The sequence below is a fragment of the Diprion similis genome, chromosome 13 (genome assembly GCF_021155765.1).
Source record: "Diprion similis isolate iyDipSimi1 chromosome 13, iyDipSimi1.1, whole genome shotgun sequence".
Classification (NCBI taxonomy): domain Eukaryota; kingdom Metazoa; phylum Arthropoda; class Insecta; order Hymenoptera; family Diprionidae; genus Diprion; species Diprion similis.
In genome coordinates, this window is record NC_060117.1 from 1,591,008 (window position 1) to 1,605,583 (window position 14,576).

The 14,576-nt window shown below is 42.9% G+C and overlaps 2 protein-coding genes across 2 annotated transcripts; one reads left to right on the forward strand and one right to left on the reverse strand.

The window, feature by feature from the left end:
- Positions 1-6,548: 6,548 nt before the first annotated feature.
- Positions 6,549-7,982, reverse strand: LOC124414111 (ataxin-7-like protein 3). The gene is made up of 2 exons (XM_046895031.1): positions 6,828-7,982; positions 6,549-6,721 (listed from the first exon to the last, which is right to left on the reverse strand). The coding sequence occupies exon 1, from the start codon at positions 7,828-7,830 to the stop codon at positions 6,832-6,834; it is 999 nt and encodes a 332-aa protein (XP_046750987.1). The 5' UTR covers positions 7,831-7,982; the 3' UTR covers positions 6,549-6,721; positions 6,828-6,831.
- A 197-nt stretch (positions 7,983-8,179) lies between these two features.
- Positions 8,180-12,568, forward strand: LOC124414107 (structural maintenance of chromosomes protein 2). The gene is made up of 7 exons (XM_046895027.1): positions 8,180-8,475; positions 8,685-9,107; positions 9,172-9,450; positions 9,533-10,894; positions 10,981-11,602; positions 11,680-11,933; positions 12,011-12,568. The coding sequence occupies exons 1-7, from the start codon at positions 8,308-8,310 to the stop codon at positions 12,443-12,445; spliced, it is 3,543 nt and encodes a 1,180-aa protein (XP_046750983.1). The 5' UTR covers positions 8,180-8,307; the 3' UTR covers positions 12,446-12,568.
- The last annotated feature ends 2,008 nt before the right edge of the window (positions 12,569-14,576 follow it).

Here is a 14,576-nt window from a genome sequence, read left to right on the forward strand (position 1 = left end):
AAAAGTGCTGCAAGAAATTCTTTCAGGCACTATTCCGACGTAATTTTGCGAGAGGAATCGATTGAGCGTAGTCCCAATACGCTGCGAGCGATAGTTCAAAAGTTACAGCCGAAAAACTCATGATTTTCGTCGTCATTTCTCTGCTGCTGGTCCTACGCTATTTTTCACGTGTTTTCTGAGTTCCTGAGCCTCGAATTAGTCTAAAAAGCGTCATACGGATTGATTCCCAGACGAAAGATTTTTCGGCAAAAAAAAATCGAAGGCTAACCCCTTTGGATTTTTGGCGAAAATTTCGGCGATTCCGAAAAGTGCTGCAAGAAATTCTTTCAGGCACTATTCCGACGTAATTTTGCGAGAGGAATCGATTGAGCGTAGTCCCAATACGCTGCGAGCGATAGTTCAAAAGTTACAGCCGAAAAACTCATGATTTTCGTCGTCATTTCTCTGCTGCTGGTCCTACGCTATTTTTCACGTGTTTTCTGAGTTCCTGAGCCTCAAATTAGTCTAAAAAGCGTCATACGGATTGATTTCCAGACGAAAGATTTTTCGGCAAAAAAAAATCGAAGGCTAACCCCTTTGGATTTTTGGCGAAAATTTCGGCGATTCCGAAAAGTGCTGCAAGAAATTCTTTCAGGCACTATTCCGACGTAATTTTGCGAGAGGAATCGATTGAGCGTAGTCCCAATACGCTGCGAGCGATAGTTCAAAAGTGACAGCCGAAAAACTCATGATTTTCGTCGTCATTTCTCTGCTGCTGGTCCTACGCTATTTTTGATGTGTTTTCTGAGTTCCTGGGGGTCGAATTACTCTGGAAAGGGTCATGCGAATCGAATTCCAGACGAAAGATTTTTCGGCAAAAAAAAATCGAAGGCTAACCCCTTTGGATTTTTGGCGAAAATTTCGGCGATTCCGAAAAGTGCTGCAAGAAATTCTTTCAGGCACTATTCCGACGTAATTTTGCGAGAGGAATCGATTGAGCGTAGTCCCAATACGCTGCGAGCGATAGTTCAAAAGTTACAGCCGAAAAACTCATGATTTTCGTCGTCATTTCTCTGCTGCTGGTCCTACGCTATTTTTCACGTGTTTTCTGAGTTCCTGAGCCTCAAATTAGTCTAAAAAGCGTCATACGGATTGATTCCCAGACGAAAGATTTTTCGGCAAAAAAAAATCGAAGGCTAACCCCTTTGGATTTTTGGCGAAAATTTCGGCGATTCCGAAAAGTGCTGCAAGAAATTCTTTCAGGCACTATTCCGACGTAATTTCGCGAGAGGAATCGATTAAGCGTAGACCCAATACGCTGCGAGCGATAGTTCAAAAGTTACAGCAGAAAAACTCATGATTTTCGTCGTCATTTCTCTTCTGCAGGTCCTACGCTGATTTTGATGTGTTTCCTGAGTTCCTGGGGGTCGAATTACTCTAGAAAGGGTCATGCGAATCGAATTCCAGACGAAAGATTTTTCGGCAAAAAAAAATCGAAGGCTAACCCCTTTGGATTTTTGGCGAAAATTTCGGCGATTCCGAAAAGTGCTGCAAGAAATTCTTTCAGGCACTATTCCGACGTAATTTTGCGAGAGGAATCGATTGAGCGTAGTCCCAATACGCTGCGAGCGATAGTTCAAAAGTTACAGCCGAAAAACTCATGATTTTCGTCGTCATTTCTCTGCTGCTGGTCCTACGCTATTTTTCACGTGTTTTCTGAGTTCCTGAGCCTCGAATTAGTCTAAAAAGCGTCATACGGATTGATTCCCAGACGAAAGATTTTTCGGCAAAAAAAAATCGAAGGCTAACCCCTTTGGATTTTTGGCGAAAATTTCGGCGATTCCGAAAAGTGCTGCAAGAAATTCTTTCAGGCACTATTCCGACGTAATTTTGCGAGAGGAATCGATTGAGCGTAGTCCCAATACGCTGCGAGCGATAGTTCAAAAGTGACAGCCGAAAAACTCATGATTTTCGTCGTCATTTCTCTGCTGCTGGTCCTACGCTATTTTTGATGTGTTTTCTGAGTTCCTGGGGGTCGAATTACTCTGGAAAGGGTCATGCGAATCGAATTCCAGACGAAAGATTTTTCGGCAAAAAAAAATCGAAGGCTAACCCCTTTGGATTTTTGGCGAAAATTTCGGCGATTCCGAAAAGTGCTGCAATAAATTTTTTCAGGCACTATTCCGACGTAATTTTGCGAAAGGAATCGATTAGGCGTAGTCCCAATACGCTGCGAGCGATAGTTCAAAAGTTACAGCCGAAAAACTCATGATTTTCGTCGTCATTTCTCTGCTGCTGGTCCTACGCTTTTTTTGATGTGTTTTCTGAGTTCCTGGGGGTCGAATTACTCTGGAAAGGGTCATGCGAATCGAATTCCAGACGAAAGATTTTTCGGCAAAAAAAAATCGAAGGCTAACCCCTTTGGATTTTTGGCGAAAATTTCGGCGATTCCGAAAAGTGCTGCAATAAATTTTTTCAGGCACTATTCCGACGTAATTTTGCGAGAGGAATCGATTAGGCGTAGTCCCAATACGCTGCGAGCGATAGTTCAAAAGTTACAGCCGAAAAACTCATGATTTTCGTCGTCATTTCTCTGCTGCTGGTCCTACGCTATTTTTCACGTGTTTTCTGAGTTCCTGAGCCTCGAATTAGTCTAAAAAGCGTCATACGGATCGATTCCCAGACGAAAGATTTTTCGGCAAAAAAAAATCGAAGGCTAACCCCTTTGGATTTTTGGCGAAAATTTCGGCGATTCCGAAAAGTGCTGCAAGGAATTCTTCCAGGCACAATTCCGACGTAATTTTGCGAGAGGAATCGATTAAGCGTAGTCCCAATACGCTGCGAGCGATAGTTCAAAAGTGACAGCCGAAAAACTCATGATTTTCGTCGTCATTTCTCTTCTGCAGGTCCTACGCTGATTTTGATGTGTTTTCTGAGTTCCTCGGGGTCGAATTACTCTAGAAAGGGTCATGCGAATCGAATTCCAGACGAAAGATTTTTCGGCAAAAAAAAATCGAAGGCTAACCCCTTTGGATTTTTGGCGAAAATTTCGGCGATTCCGAAAAGTGCTGCAATAAATTTTTTCAGGCACTATTCCGACGTAATTTTGCGAGAGGAATCGATTAGGCGTAGTCCCAATACGCTGCGAGCGATAGTTCAAAAGTTACAGCCGAAAAACTCATGATTTTCGTCGTCATTTCTCTGCTGCTGGTCCTACGCTATTTTTCACGTGTTTTCTGAGTTCCTGAGCCTCGAATTAGTCTAAAAAGCGTCATACGGATCGATTCCCAGACGAAAGATTTTTCGGCAAAAAAAAATCGAAGGCTAACCCCTTTGGATTTTTGGCGAAAATTTCGGCGATTCCGAAAAGTGCTGCAAGGAATTCTTCCAGGCACAATTCCGACGTAATTTTGCGAGAGGAATCGATTAAGCGTAGTCCCAATACGCTGCGAGCGATAGTTCAAAAGTGACAGCCGAAAAACTCATGATTTTCGTCGTCATTTCTCTTCTGCAGGTCCTACGCTGATTTTGATGTGTTTTCTGAGTTCCTCGGGGTCGAATTACTCTAGAAAGGGTCATGCGAATCGAATTCCAGACGAAAGATTTTTCGGCAAAAAAAAATCGAAGGCTAACCCCTTTGGATTTTTGGCAAAAATTTCGGCGATTCCGAAAAGTGCTGCAAGAAATTCTTTCAGGCACTATTCCGACGTAATTTTGCGAGAGGAATCGATTGAGCGTAGTCCCAATACGCTGCGAGCGATAGTTCAAAAGTTACAGCCGAAAAACTCATGATTTTCGTCGTCATTTCTCTGCTGCTGGTCCTACGCTATTTTTCACGTGTTTTCTGAGTTCCTGAGCCTCGAATTAGTCTAAAAAGCGTCATACGGATCGATTCCCAGATGAAAGATTTTTCGGCAAAAAAAAATCGAAGGCTAACCCCTTTGGATATTTGGCGAAAATTTCGGCGATTCCGAAAAGTGCTGCAAGAAATTCTTTCAGGCACTATTCCGACGTAATTTTGCGAGAGGAATCGATTAAGCGTAGTCCCAATACGCTGCGAGCGATAGTTCAAAAGTTACAGCCGAAAAACTCATGATTTTCGTCGTCATTTCTCTGCTGCTGGTCCTACGCTATTTTTCACGTGTTTTCTGAGTTCCTGAGCCTCGAATTAGTCTAAAAAGCGTCATACGGATTGATTCCCAGACGAAAGATTTTTCGGCAAAAAAAAATCGAAGGCTAACCCCTTTGGATTTTTGGCGAAAATTTCGGCGATTCCGAAAAGTGCTGCAAGAAATTCTTTCAGGCACTATTCCGACGTAATTTTGCGAGAGGAATCGATTAAGCGTAGTCCCAATACGCTGCGAGCGATAGTTCAAAAGTTACAGCCGAAAAACTCATGATTTTCGTCGTCATTTCTCTTCTGCAGGTCCTACGCTGATTTTGATGTGTTTCCTGAGTTCCTGGGGGTCGAATTACTCTTGAAAGGGTCATGCAAATCGAATTCCAGACGAGAAAATTTCGGCTTCAAAAATGACCGAAAAAGTAAGGCTTACCCTTTTGGATTTTTGGCGAAAATTTCGACGATTTCGAAAAGTGCTGCAATAAATTTTTACAGGCACTATTCCGTCGTAATTTTGCGAGAGAAATCGGTTAAACTCAGTCCCAATACGCTGCGAGCGATAGCTGAAATGTTACAGCCGAAAAACTCGTGGTCTTCATCGTCGTATCTCTGCTGTTGGTCCTATGCTTTTTTTCACGCTGAAATTTTTCTGATTTGCCTAATCGCAAAATTCATTTGTCCAGCCAGCAGGCATTCTCTAAATGCATTGAGACCTACAGCATCCACTACCCAATCAATCGTATCACGTAATCTATACTACAGCTCTCATAGGTATAAGGTAAAATACAATGAATACATGGATGCATATATTTATTCTGCCATATGTCAATAACCTGGTAATTCCTTCATACATTCCGCATACAAATACAAATTCTGAACTACAATAAAATCAATAGCCTACTTGTAGCATAGCTTGCACGTAACAATAATATATTGAACAAGAATACAAGGCAGAAAAAACCCACACGTGCTTTGATACATGATTTTCAATTATATTCTCAATTCATCATTTCAGCAGGATGATATTTCTATCACACAAGAGCCGCATCAGCCCTGATCAGACACCAACCTATCAGACACGCGAATAATTGGACCCAACACTTTTGGCCGTAAAGATTTTTTTTGACACTGCCGGATTGAACGCCGAGAATCATTCGACACAGTCTAATTGTGTACAAGTACTTTTTGACACAGCTCAACTGAACTCCAGCGATATTGGCTACACAGCCAGAAGATTCATTTGTTATCGACAATAGGTCCGAAAATGGAACTCCACTATTACTTTTCACCCGTGAGAAATGTTATTTTAATCGAGTTTTCAAATATATTTTTTCACTATTATTATTATCACTTATATTATCATCAATCCTTGGAGCCGGATAAGGCTGTGTCCGCAATACCGCCATTGTTATAATAGGCTGTGTCCAATATCGCCGGTTTCTCATTGGGTCGTGTCCAACCATCTAACAAATCTCAGCCTTCTTCAAAGCCCCCGTTACTTCTCAGTACGTTTCACTCCAAACAATTTCACTCAATCCACTTCGGCGCCTAATACATTTCTGTACGGCTACCCAACATACGCAGTGGCATGCCGGACAGCCTAAGTTTCCTAGCACAGGCGCAAACTCGCCAGAGTTAAAATGGGCTCCGTCACATATCGCTGGTGTCTAATTGGGTGGTGTCCAACCATTAAACAAATCTGAGCCCGTACCAAACCCCGTCACTTTTTAGTACGTCTAAATCTAAGCAATTTCACCCAATCTACTTTAGGCGCCTAACACGTTTTCAACGGTCACTCAACATACGCATTGGCATGGCGGATGGCCTAAAATTCTTAGCGCAGGCGAAAACATACAAGCGCGTTGGGGTATCTGCTCAAATTTCCTGAATCAATCAATCAAACTAAAATTAATTCCAGCATTAATTACTGAATTGTATCATTTAATTCTGTATCAAGTATTTCAACAAACTCGATCGAAAGGTATGTTTATTCGTGAATGCGACGATCCGACCACTGATTTGTGTATTTGCACCTGATAATACGTAAATCACTTTCAAATTAATGCTTCTTAATTAAACCCGAGCGCAGCAAAAATAAGACTTTGATCAATTCATGAAAATCTTGATCGGTTCCCTAGTATTCAAATTATTTTAACCACGATGATTTTTCAGCTGACTACAATCATCATCAGGGTTGTGTAAGACAGCAATATTTTCGAAGTTACAACAATGGCGAAAATATTGACATAGCTAAAATTGAGCGAATAATTTCTTCCTCAATCATTAGTCTACCATGAATTATATCATTACTCATATGATACTTATTTACTTATATTTACTTATATGATACGGTCGACCAGTAAATAGTTTGTGAAAAAAAATTTATTTTACATTCAACCAGAAGTATCACACTAATTTTAATATTCATTTAACTTATCGCCCATCAATCGTCGAATTATCGACTAGCGCAAGAAATATCTTCTTTCCAGCTTTAAAGCGTTTTCTATCACTCTTGATGCCACTCATGATAGCTAAATCATTTGGGAGATCCAGAGCTGAATGAGCCACACCAAAACCACTGCGAGTGATTTCCATTTCCTCAAGTTGATCGAATCAGGAGGTCTAGAACAAAAGTAAAAGAAAATAGAATTAGATATCGTTTCCAATGAGCAAAAACTAATGTCATCAAAAAATTATCAATCAGCGAATGGAAGGGTGATATAGTTACCCAATTAATCGCCTTGAGAAATAGGAGATCCCCTGTCTCGCTTCGACCCCTTTCCTTTCCCCTTGGACTTGGAATCCCGTTTCCTACTGGAGGAAGATGTGGAGGTCGTGGATGCGGAATCTGCGGGACTGGAATGGCTGGAAACTTCGAGATCCCACCTGGCCAAAGCGTCCCTTAAATTCTGGCCATCCCCTTCTTCGTAGGTGTCGACGTCGACGTGAAGATTGTCCTGATTAGAATGTCCATTGTTGGTGGTCTCAAGATTGGCACGCATGTCCTTCCGCTGGTCGTCGGTGTGTTGTGGACATCGCATCGACCTTGTGCAGAGTTTCTTAGTGTGTTCGGAAACCACCCCGCAGATTTGTGTCAACAGGGCGCGTTTGTCCTCAACAGACATGTTCTCATAGTTCGAGGGAGAGTTCTCATTGCTCGTATGATTGTTGTCACCTCCGGCAGATCCGATGTCCCCGTTTCTATGAACGCTCTTGCTCTGCTTCGACTTCTTTAGTCCATTTCGATCCTTGCGTCTTTTTCGTTTGTCGTTTGTCAGGCTCCAGTCGACATCGTCGTCGTCGTCGCTCAGGACGCCACTAAGAGTGCTCAGGTCTTTGGAACTGTTCGCAATACGCCTTGACGCTATCCTTGAACTGTTCCTTCCCATTCCCATGCACTTCTCCAGGTGCGTGGCAAAGCGACAGGCCGCTACACCCCGGTCACAGTTAGGACAAGCGCAGTCCTGAGATTTCTTTATCGCCTGCTGGCCAAAGACGTCGAGACCCGGCAGGTCGACTATGGCGTATGACTCGTCGTCGGGAATGCCCTCTTCGACGTCCGAACTGCCTGTTTTCACGGTTCTGTGAACATCAAAAACGAAGCCCATCATCACCTCGTCCAAAAGGTCCTCGTATATCTCTTTAGACGCCGCGTCAACGTTTTCCGGTTTGCTCATGAACTCTAAAAACTTTTTGTTCAATTCGTCAACCCGCTCGTCGATCCCAGACATCGTATCTCTTAACCTCTACTTGCGAAATGTTCGAAGGCGTTTTTCAATTCTCTTCGACGTATACCAAAAGTTTTGCAGTCTTTATTCAACCACGATGGAATATCATCCACTCAATTATGCAACGAATCTAAGAATATTTCATTAGAATCTTTACGCCGACATCTGAGGCTCTGAGAAATGTTTATTTTGTCCGAGAATGACAGATCATCCCCCCCTTTTGACGCTCTATAAGCAGCACTGATGTAGATTGTAGACTACGGAGCTAGGGAAATGCTTTTTTATCATTTCCCCTAGATTTTACTGCATGCACTGACTGACTTTATTTGTATCGAGCGCCCGTCGCGTAGCGTGCGTGCCTTGGATTTACCTGTTTACTGTGTGAATGGACGGCGGTATCTAAATACGGTGTATCGAATAGTTTTTGATTTCGATGAAACGGCGTGTTTCCGACATCGTCGATAACCCAGTGAAGCAACGATGTACGTCAAGTCGATGGTAATAGACGGCTTCAAGTCGTACGGAAAGAGAGTCGAGGTAAACGGATTTGACAAGGAATTCAATGCCATCACCGGCCTCAACGGAAGCGGGAAATCAAACGTGCTTGACGCGATATGCTTCGTACTGGGAATCACAAATCTCTCGCAGGTAATATGAAGTCGAATAACAGCCCTTTGATCAATAGCCGAACAATTGGACATAACCTCTCGCCGTTTTCCCTCTTCTTTTCGACTGTGATTTGAAAAGTTGTACGTTACGATTGTTCGGACAAGGCTGCCAACTTGTCGGCCATTTTTGTCCCTAGATTCAAATAACGTTCCTAATTCAAAATGTAAGTTAAGCTCTCTGTGTTTTAGATTCGAGCAACTTCGCTCCAAGATTTGGTCTACAAGTCCGGACAGGCCGGAGTGACCAAAGCCAGCGTTACAATAACGTTTGACAATCGAGATCGCAGTTCGTCGCCAATGGGATATGAAGACTATGAGGAGATTACAGTCACCCGGCAGGTTCAGATCGGTGGAAAAAACAAGTACATGATCAACGGATCCACTGTGCAAAACAAGCGAGCCCACGATATGTTCTGCTCCGTTCAGCTGAATGTTAACAATCCACACTTCTTGATTATGCAAGGAAGAATAACAAAGGTTTTGAACATGAAGCCTGTAGAGATTCTGTCAATGATTGAGGAGGCAGCTGGCACAAGCTTGTATGAAAATAAAAAGAACATTGCTTTGAAAACTATTGAGAAAAAGGACAGCAAGTTGAAGGAAATTACAAGCGTAAGTTTAGGTTGTTCTTTTAATTCGTCAATTACGTGCATGAGTGACATTCAATTGGTTGCAGGTCATTAAAGAGGTGCTCGAGCCGAGACTGCGGAAATTGAAGGATCAGAAGTCGCAGTATTTAGAATTCCAGCGAGTCGAGAGGGAGCTGGATCACTGTCACAGAATTTATATTGCCTGGGAATACGTATCCACTTTGGAAAAGATTACCAGCACTGCAGACCAAGTGAACAAGGTCCAAAGTGTCGTCCAGGCAAAGCAAAAGGCTATTGACGACGGGGCACAGGAAATCGTGGACATCGATCAGCGAATGGAAGAAATTCATAGGGCTAGGGATGCGGTAATTTACATAGTCATAAAACTAGCTTCGATTGTTTGATTCTCTATCTTGGATCCCCGTTACTATTGATCTTTAACTTCAGGACAGGGGCAACAAGCTTGAGGAGATCGAAAGCGAGCTGAAGAGCACCGAGAGCCAGGAGCATAAGCTTTCGGCAGAGGCGAACAGCACCAAAGAGAGTATCGAGGCAGAGACGAAGCTGGTTGGGCAGCTGAAGACGAACATAAAGGACGACGAGGCAGCTCTGACGACAAAGGAAAAGGAGTTGGCAAAAGTCGGCGAACTATTCAGGAGCTTGAAGGCACAGTGCGAGGAGGACTCGGCACTGTATCAGGCGGCGCAAGAGCGATACGAGAAAGTCAGCTCAGGGCTGCTGCTGAGTGAGGATGGAGAAAACGCGACGCTGGAACAACAGCTAATGAACGCAAAGCAGCAAGCGACCAAGGCGAAAACGGAGATTAAACAATGCCAAATGACACTGAAGCACAGCAAGGAGCAGCTGGCGAAAAAACAGTCGGAGATGGGCAGCACAGAGATCCAGTACAAAAAGGACAGTAAAAATCTCGAGGAAATGGAAAAGGAACTGAAAAGCCTTCAAAGTGAGATCGACAAGCTTGACTACAACGAGGCCTCCAGGGAGACGCTTCAAGAGGAAGTGAAGGTCCTCAGCAGGAACGTGGCGACGCTGCGCTCGCGGAGTGATAATTTTGAAGCACGTCACTCGCAGCTCAGGTTCCAATACCAGGACCCAGAGCCGAATTTCGATCGAAACTCGGTCAAGGGGCTAGTCTGCAAACTGTTCACGGTAAAAGACTCGGCCGCTGCTACCGCCCTGGAAACCGCAGCCGGTGGCCGGCTATTCAATGTGGTTGTCGACACAGAGACGACGAGCAAAAAGTTGCTGCAGCGCGGGCAGCTTCAGCAACGAGTGACGATCATTCCTCTGAACAAGATAAGCGGTCGTGCAATGGACCCGAAGATAGTGAAGCTCGCGGAGTCGGTCGGTGGTAAGGGAAACGTGCAAACAGCTTTGTCGCTGATCGACTATCCTCCGGAAGTCGCTAAAGCGATGAACTGGATATTCGGTCAGATATTCGTGTGCAAGGACATGGAGACCGCTCAGAAAGTAACCTTCCACGAACGCATTATGAAGAAGTGCGTCACCCTCGAAGGCGACGTCTTTGACCCTGCTGGAACGCTCAGCGGCGGCGCTAGTTCAAAAACTGGCTCGTTGTTGCTCCAGCTTGACGAGCTTAAAACTATCCAGAAAAATCTGAACGAGGACGAGAGATCACTGGCTGAAATTAACCGAAGGTTAACCAGCAGCGCCGATGTCGCGAAGAAATTCCAGGCCCTCAAGCAGCGGTTCGATCTCAGGAATCACGAGGTCGAATTGGTCCGTCAGAGACTCCAGCAAACTTCGCATCACAAATTGCGACAGGAGGTTCGTATTTGAGCGCAATTGATCGTAGCGCGGTAAATTCTTATTCTATATGGTTGGCTAAAAGCGTTTTTTCTTCCTTGTCACAGGTCGAGATGCTGAAGTCGACGATAGAGGAGGCGACGCAAACGCTGGAGACGGCGAAGCGAGTCGAAGCGGATAGCACAAAGCGGGCCAACGACATCGAGGGGCAGTTGAAGGACGCGGTCAACATCCGAGAACGCCAATTGAAGGCGGTCGAGATGGAGATGAAGGATATGAAGCAGAAGTCGACCAAGAGCAGAGAGCAGTGGCAGAGGCGAGAGCAGGAATCGGAAACGCTTAACTTGGAGATAACTGAGCTGAGGAAAGCGATTCAGACTGGGAAAGAACAGCTTGTTGCGGCCGAGGAGAAGCTAGCGAAGTTGAAGGAGGCGTCGGTGACGCGAGGCGAGAGTCTTGCCGAAATCAGAGAACACGTTAAGGCGCTTCAGACCAAGATAAAGATGCAGAAAGAGGCGATAAACCAGAAGAACAAAGAAATCCAAAAGCTTTTGAACAGGAAAGAGGAAATCGGCAAACAGAAAACCGACTTCGAGCTCGAGATACAAAAATTGAATCACGAGATAGCCGCAATTCAGGGTACAGCCAGCGAGAGCGAATCGAGGATCAAAGCGCTGACGAGGAAGTACGATTGGATCGAGAAGGACAAGGCCTACTTTGGAACTGCGGGTAAGTGGCGTGTTTCCAGTTTACGATTCACTCGAGACACTTTCGACCGGATTTTATTCGGTACATGAAAATTCCAGGTGGCATCTACGACTTCAACGCCGACTCGCCGACGGAAATAGGTCGTAGGATATCACAGCTTCAAAAGGAGCACGACAAGCTGAGTAGAAACATAAACACCAGAGCAATGGATTTGCTGAGCAGGGAAGAGGAGGAGTACAGCAAGCTGATGAAGAAGAAACAGATAGTGGAGAGCGACAAGAAAAAAATACTTGAGGCCATCAACGAACTCGACGAAAAGAAGAAGGAGATATTGGTCAAGGCATGCAAACAGGTACGAAAAAAATAAGGATACCACCACAAAAAGCAAGAAAGTACTTTCTTCTTATCTGTTTCCCTTCTCTCTCGCAGGTCAACAAGGACTTTGGTTCTATATTCAGCACGCTGTTGCCAGGTGCGGACGCGAAGCTGGAGCCGCCGGAAAACAAGACTTACCTCGATGGACTCGAGGTGAAAATCGGTTTTTCTGGTATCTGGAAGGAATCGCTGAGCGAGTTGTCGGGCGGTCAGAGGTCGCTGATCGCCTTGTCGCTGATCCTGGCGATGCTGCTGTTCAAACCGGCGCCTCTCTACATTCTGGACGAAGTCGACGCTGCGTTAGATTTATCCCACACCCAGAATATCGGCAGCATGCTCAAGCGGCATTTCACTCAGTCACAGTTCATAATCGTCTCGTTGAAGGACGGCATGTTCAACAACGCGAATGTCCTTTTCAGGACGAAATTCATCGACGGTTTTTCAGCCGTCGTAAGAACTGCGAGCACTTCCGCGGCCCGCAAGAACTAGGAGATATCCGGTTCGTGGCTCGAGGTAGTAATTTCGTTTCCATTTGCCCGCATTTTGCTAATATTGACTATTCATTAGCTTTTCTTTCAACTTATAAAATTATCCATCGATTATTTTTTAAGCCTTTTTACCAGTCAGTCGTGAAATTTTGAAAACCATTTTAATCACTAGTATCTGTTTGTTTACAGAAAAAAAGTAGGCAGTGCGTGTTCCTAGCGAAGTAATCGCACTACTGCCAAGTTTTTCTTCTTCTTTCTAATACTTTCTTGTCTTATTCTTACGTGAAAATTCATTTTAATCTGTAATATATTATGGAAGAGTAAGTGATTTGGAAGAAAAATTGTTATATCTAGATATACGAGATAAATGTAGATAATTTTAAAGAGAAACATAGAACCTGTGATGTTTGCATAAATATACTTTTTCTACCGTTCATCAGAGTATCGACTTGGATTTTTTTCAAAAACTTCTTTTTATTTATCTTCCATTTCTTATATCCTTTTTATCGAGCTCATATGTATAATTAATACTAATTTACACCGATACATGCTTTAAAAGTAGTCTGATTTACGTAGAGTAACAAATTTTCGACACGGATAAGGAAAGTTCGGTGAATATCGACGAACCGTTTCGAGTAAAAAAGAAACAACAAAAGTGGAAAGGAAACTTTGTACTAAAGTAAAGACACAAATTTCTAGACATATTTTATACAGTGATATTCCAAAATACTGACGACACGTCGAATTAATTGTTTCAAAAACCGTTCGCAAATTTTACAACTTGTAGCATAAAACCGTATTAGTCAGATCGTCTCAGGCCAGCAACGCGATCGGTAATAACCGTGATAGCGGGAAGTTGACCTAAAAATATAATTCATTTTGTATTCGATAATTGTAAATTCGTGTATTTTCAAGAATTCAACACGGAGTAAAACCGGCGAACCGTTTCGCGCTCTTAAACAACAGGATGCGTGATAAAGTTTTTCCATCATTGTCAATATTTGACTTTTGACTAGACAACTTTTATTTATCTAAAAATAATAAACAAATTGTATAAAAGAAAATTTTAAACTTGTCGATTGCCGTATATCATTTCTTTACACGTATGTAGGTATTCAGTGGTGAAAAAGTAATACAAACTTCTGTTTACACGGTGTGAACAACGCGTGATTTCATTTGCAAACAATTGGCACTTGCGGATTTCGCGCATACACGTACAATAAGTACACACGTTGTATACATATAATATTATTACACCTACACGATTTGCGTGTGGTACCTACGTCATCCTGTTCGCAAAGCTCTCACCGCAATTCATCTAGTTGCCACCTACGTGTGCAAGGAACCGACAGTTAGAGAGGCCAAAAGATATCGTTAAATACTCGATTCGAATAAGCAGGCGTGGAGTCGAATTTACTAATGACTTTATTTAATAATAATTATTAATCCAAAGAAAAATACTATTAAAATTTGAATACATTTCTTTCTAATCTAAAGTCCTTTTCCGTTTTTTTTTTTTCAAACCATATGAAAGTACTGTAATTAATTATATGTACAATATATGTATACAACTGTATAATGTTAGTACTATCCTGTCATACTGTTATATTCCTGTAAGTATCGATCTTAGAAGTATTTAGATCAGAAACGGAAGTACGCGGCTTCGGTTTCCCGCTAAAACCATAGCCAGTCAAAAATGAAATAAGAAAATTGGGCAACCGAGACGCTTTGCGTAATTATACGTGATGTATGATACACCCAGGATATGGAGAAATCAGTGGCTAATTGCCGAAACGGAAAAACCTAGGTGGTCACCACTGATTCACACGTATAACAATTGGATCCGTACTTAAACGATTCGATTACACAATGCGCAAAATGATTATTGAAATTTCGCACAATACTAGGACGTGAATTTTGTTACGCTAAAATTTGTGAAGTTTTTTCTTCTTCAATTACATGTATAACAGTACGTTAGTTTAATGTAAACGGAAAATATTTCATCGAAGAGATTATAAAATAAAGAAAGGAAGAAAAAGTTTCTCGGGACGAAAGAAAACGTACCTACGGGAGAAAGAGAAGAGAAAAAGTGTTTTAGAAAACTTTCTCTGTGACCAAATTTCTATAAATCG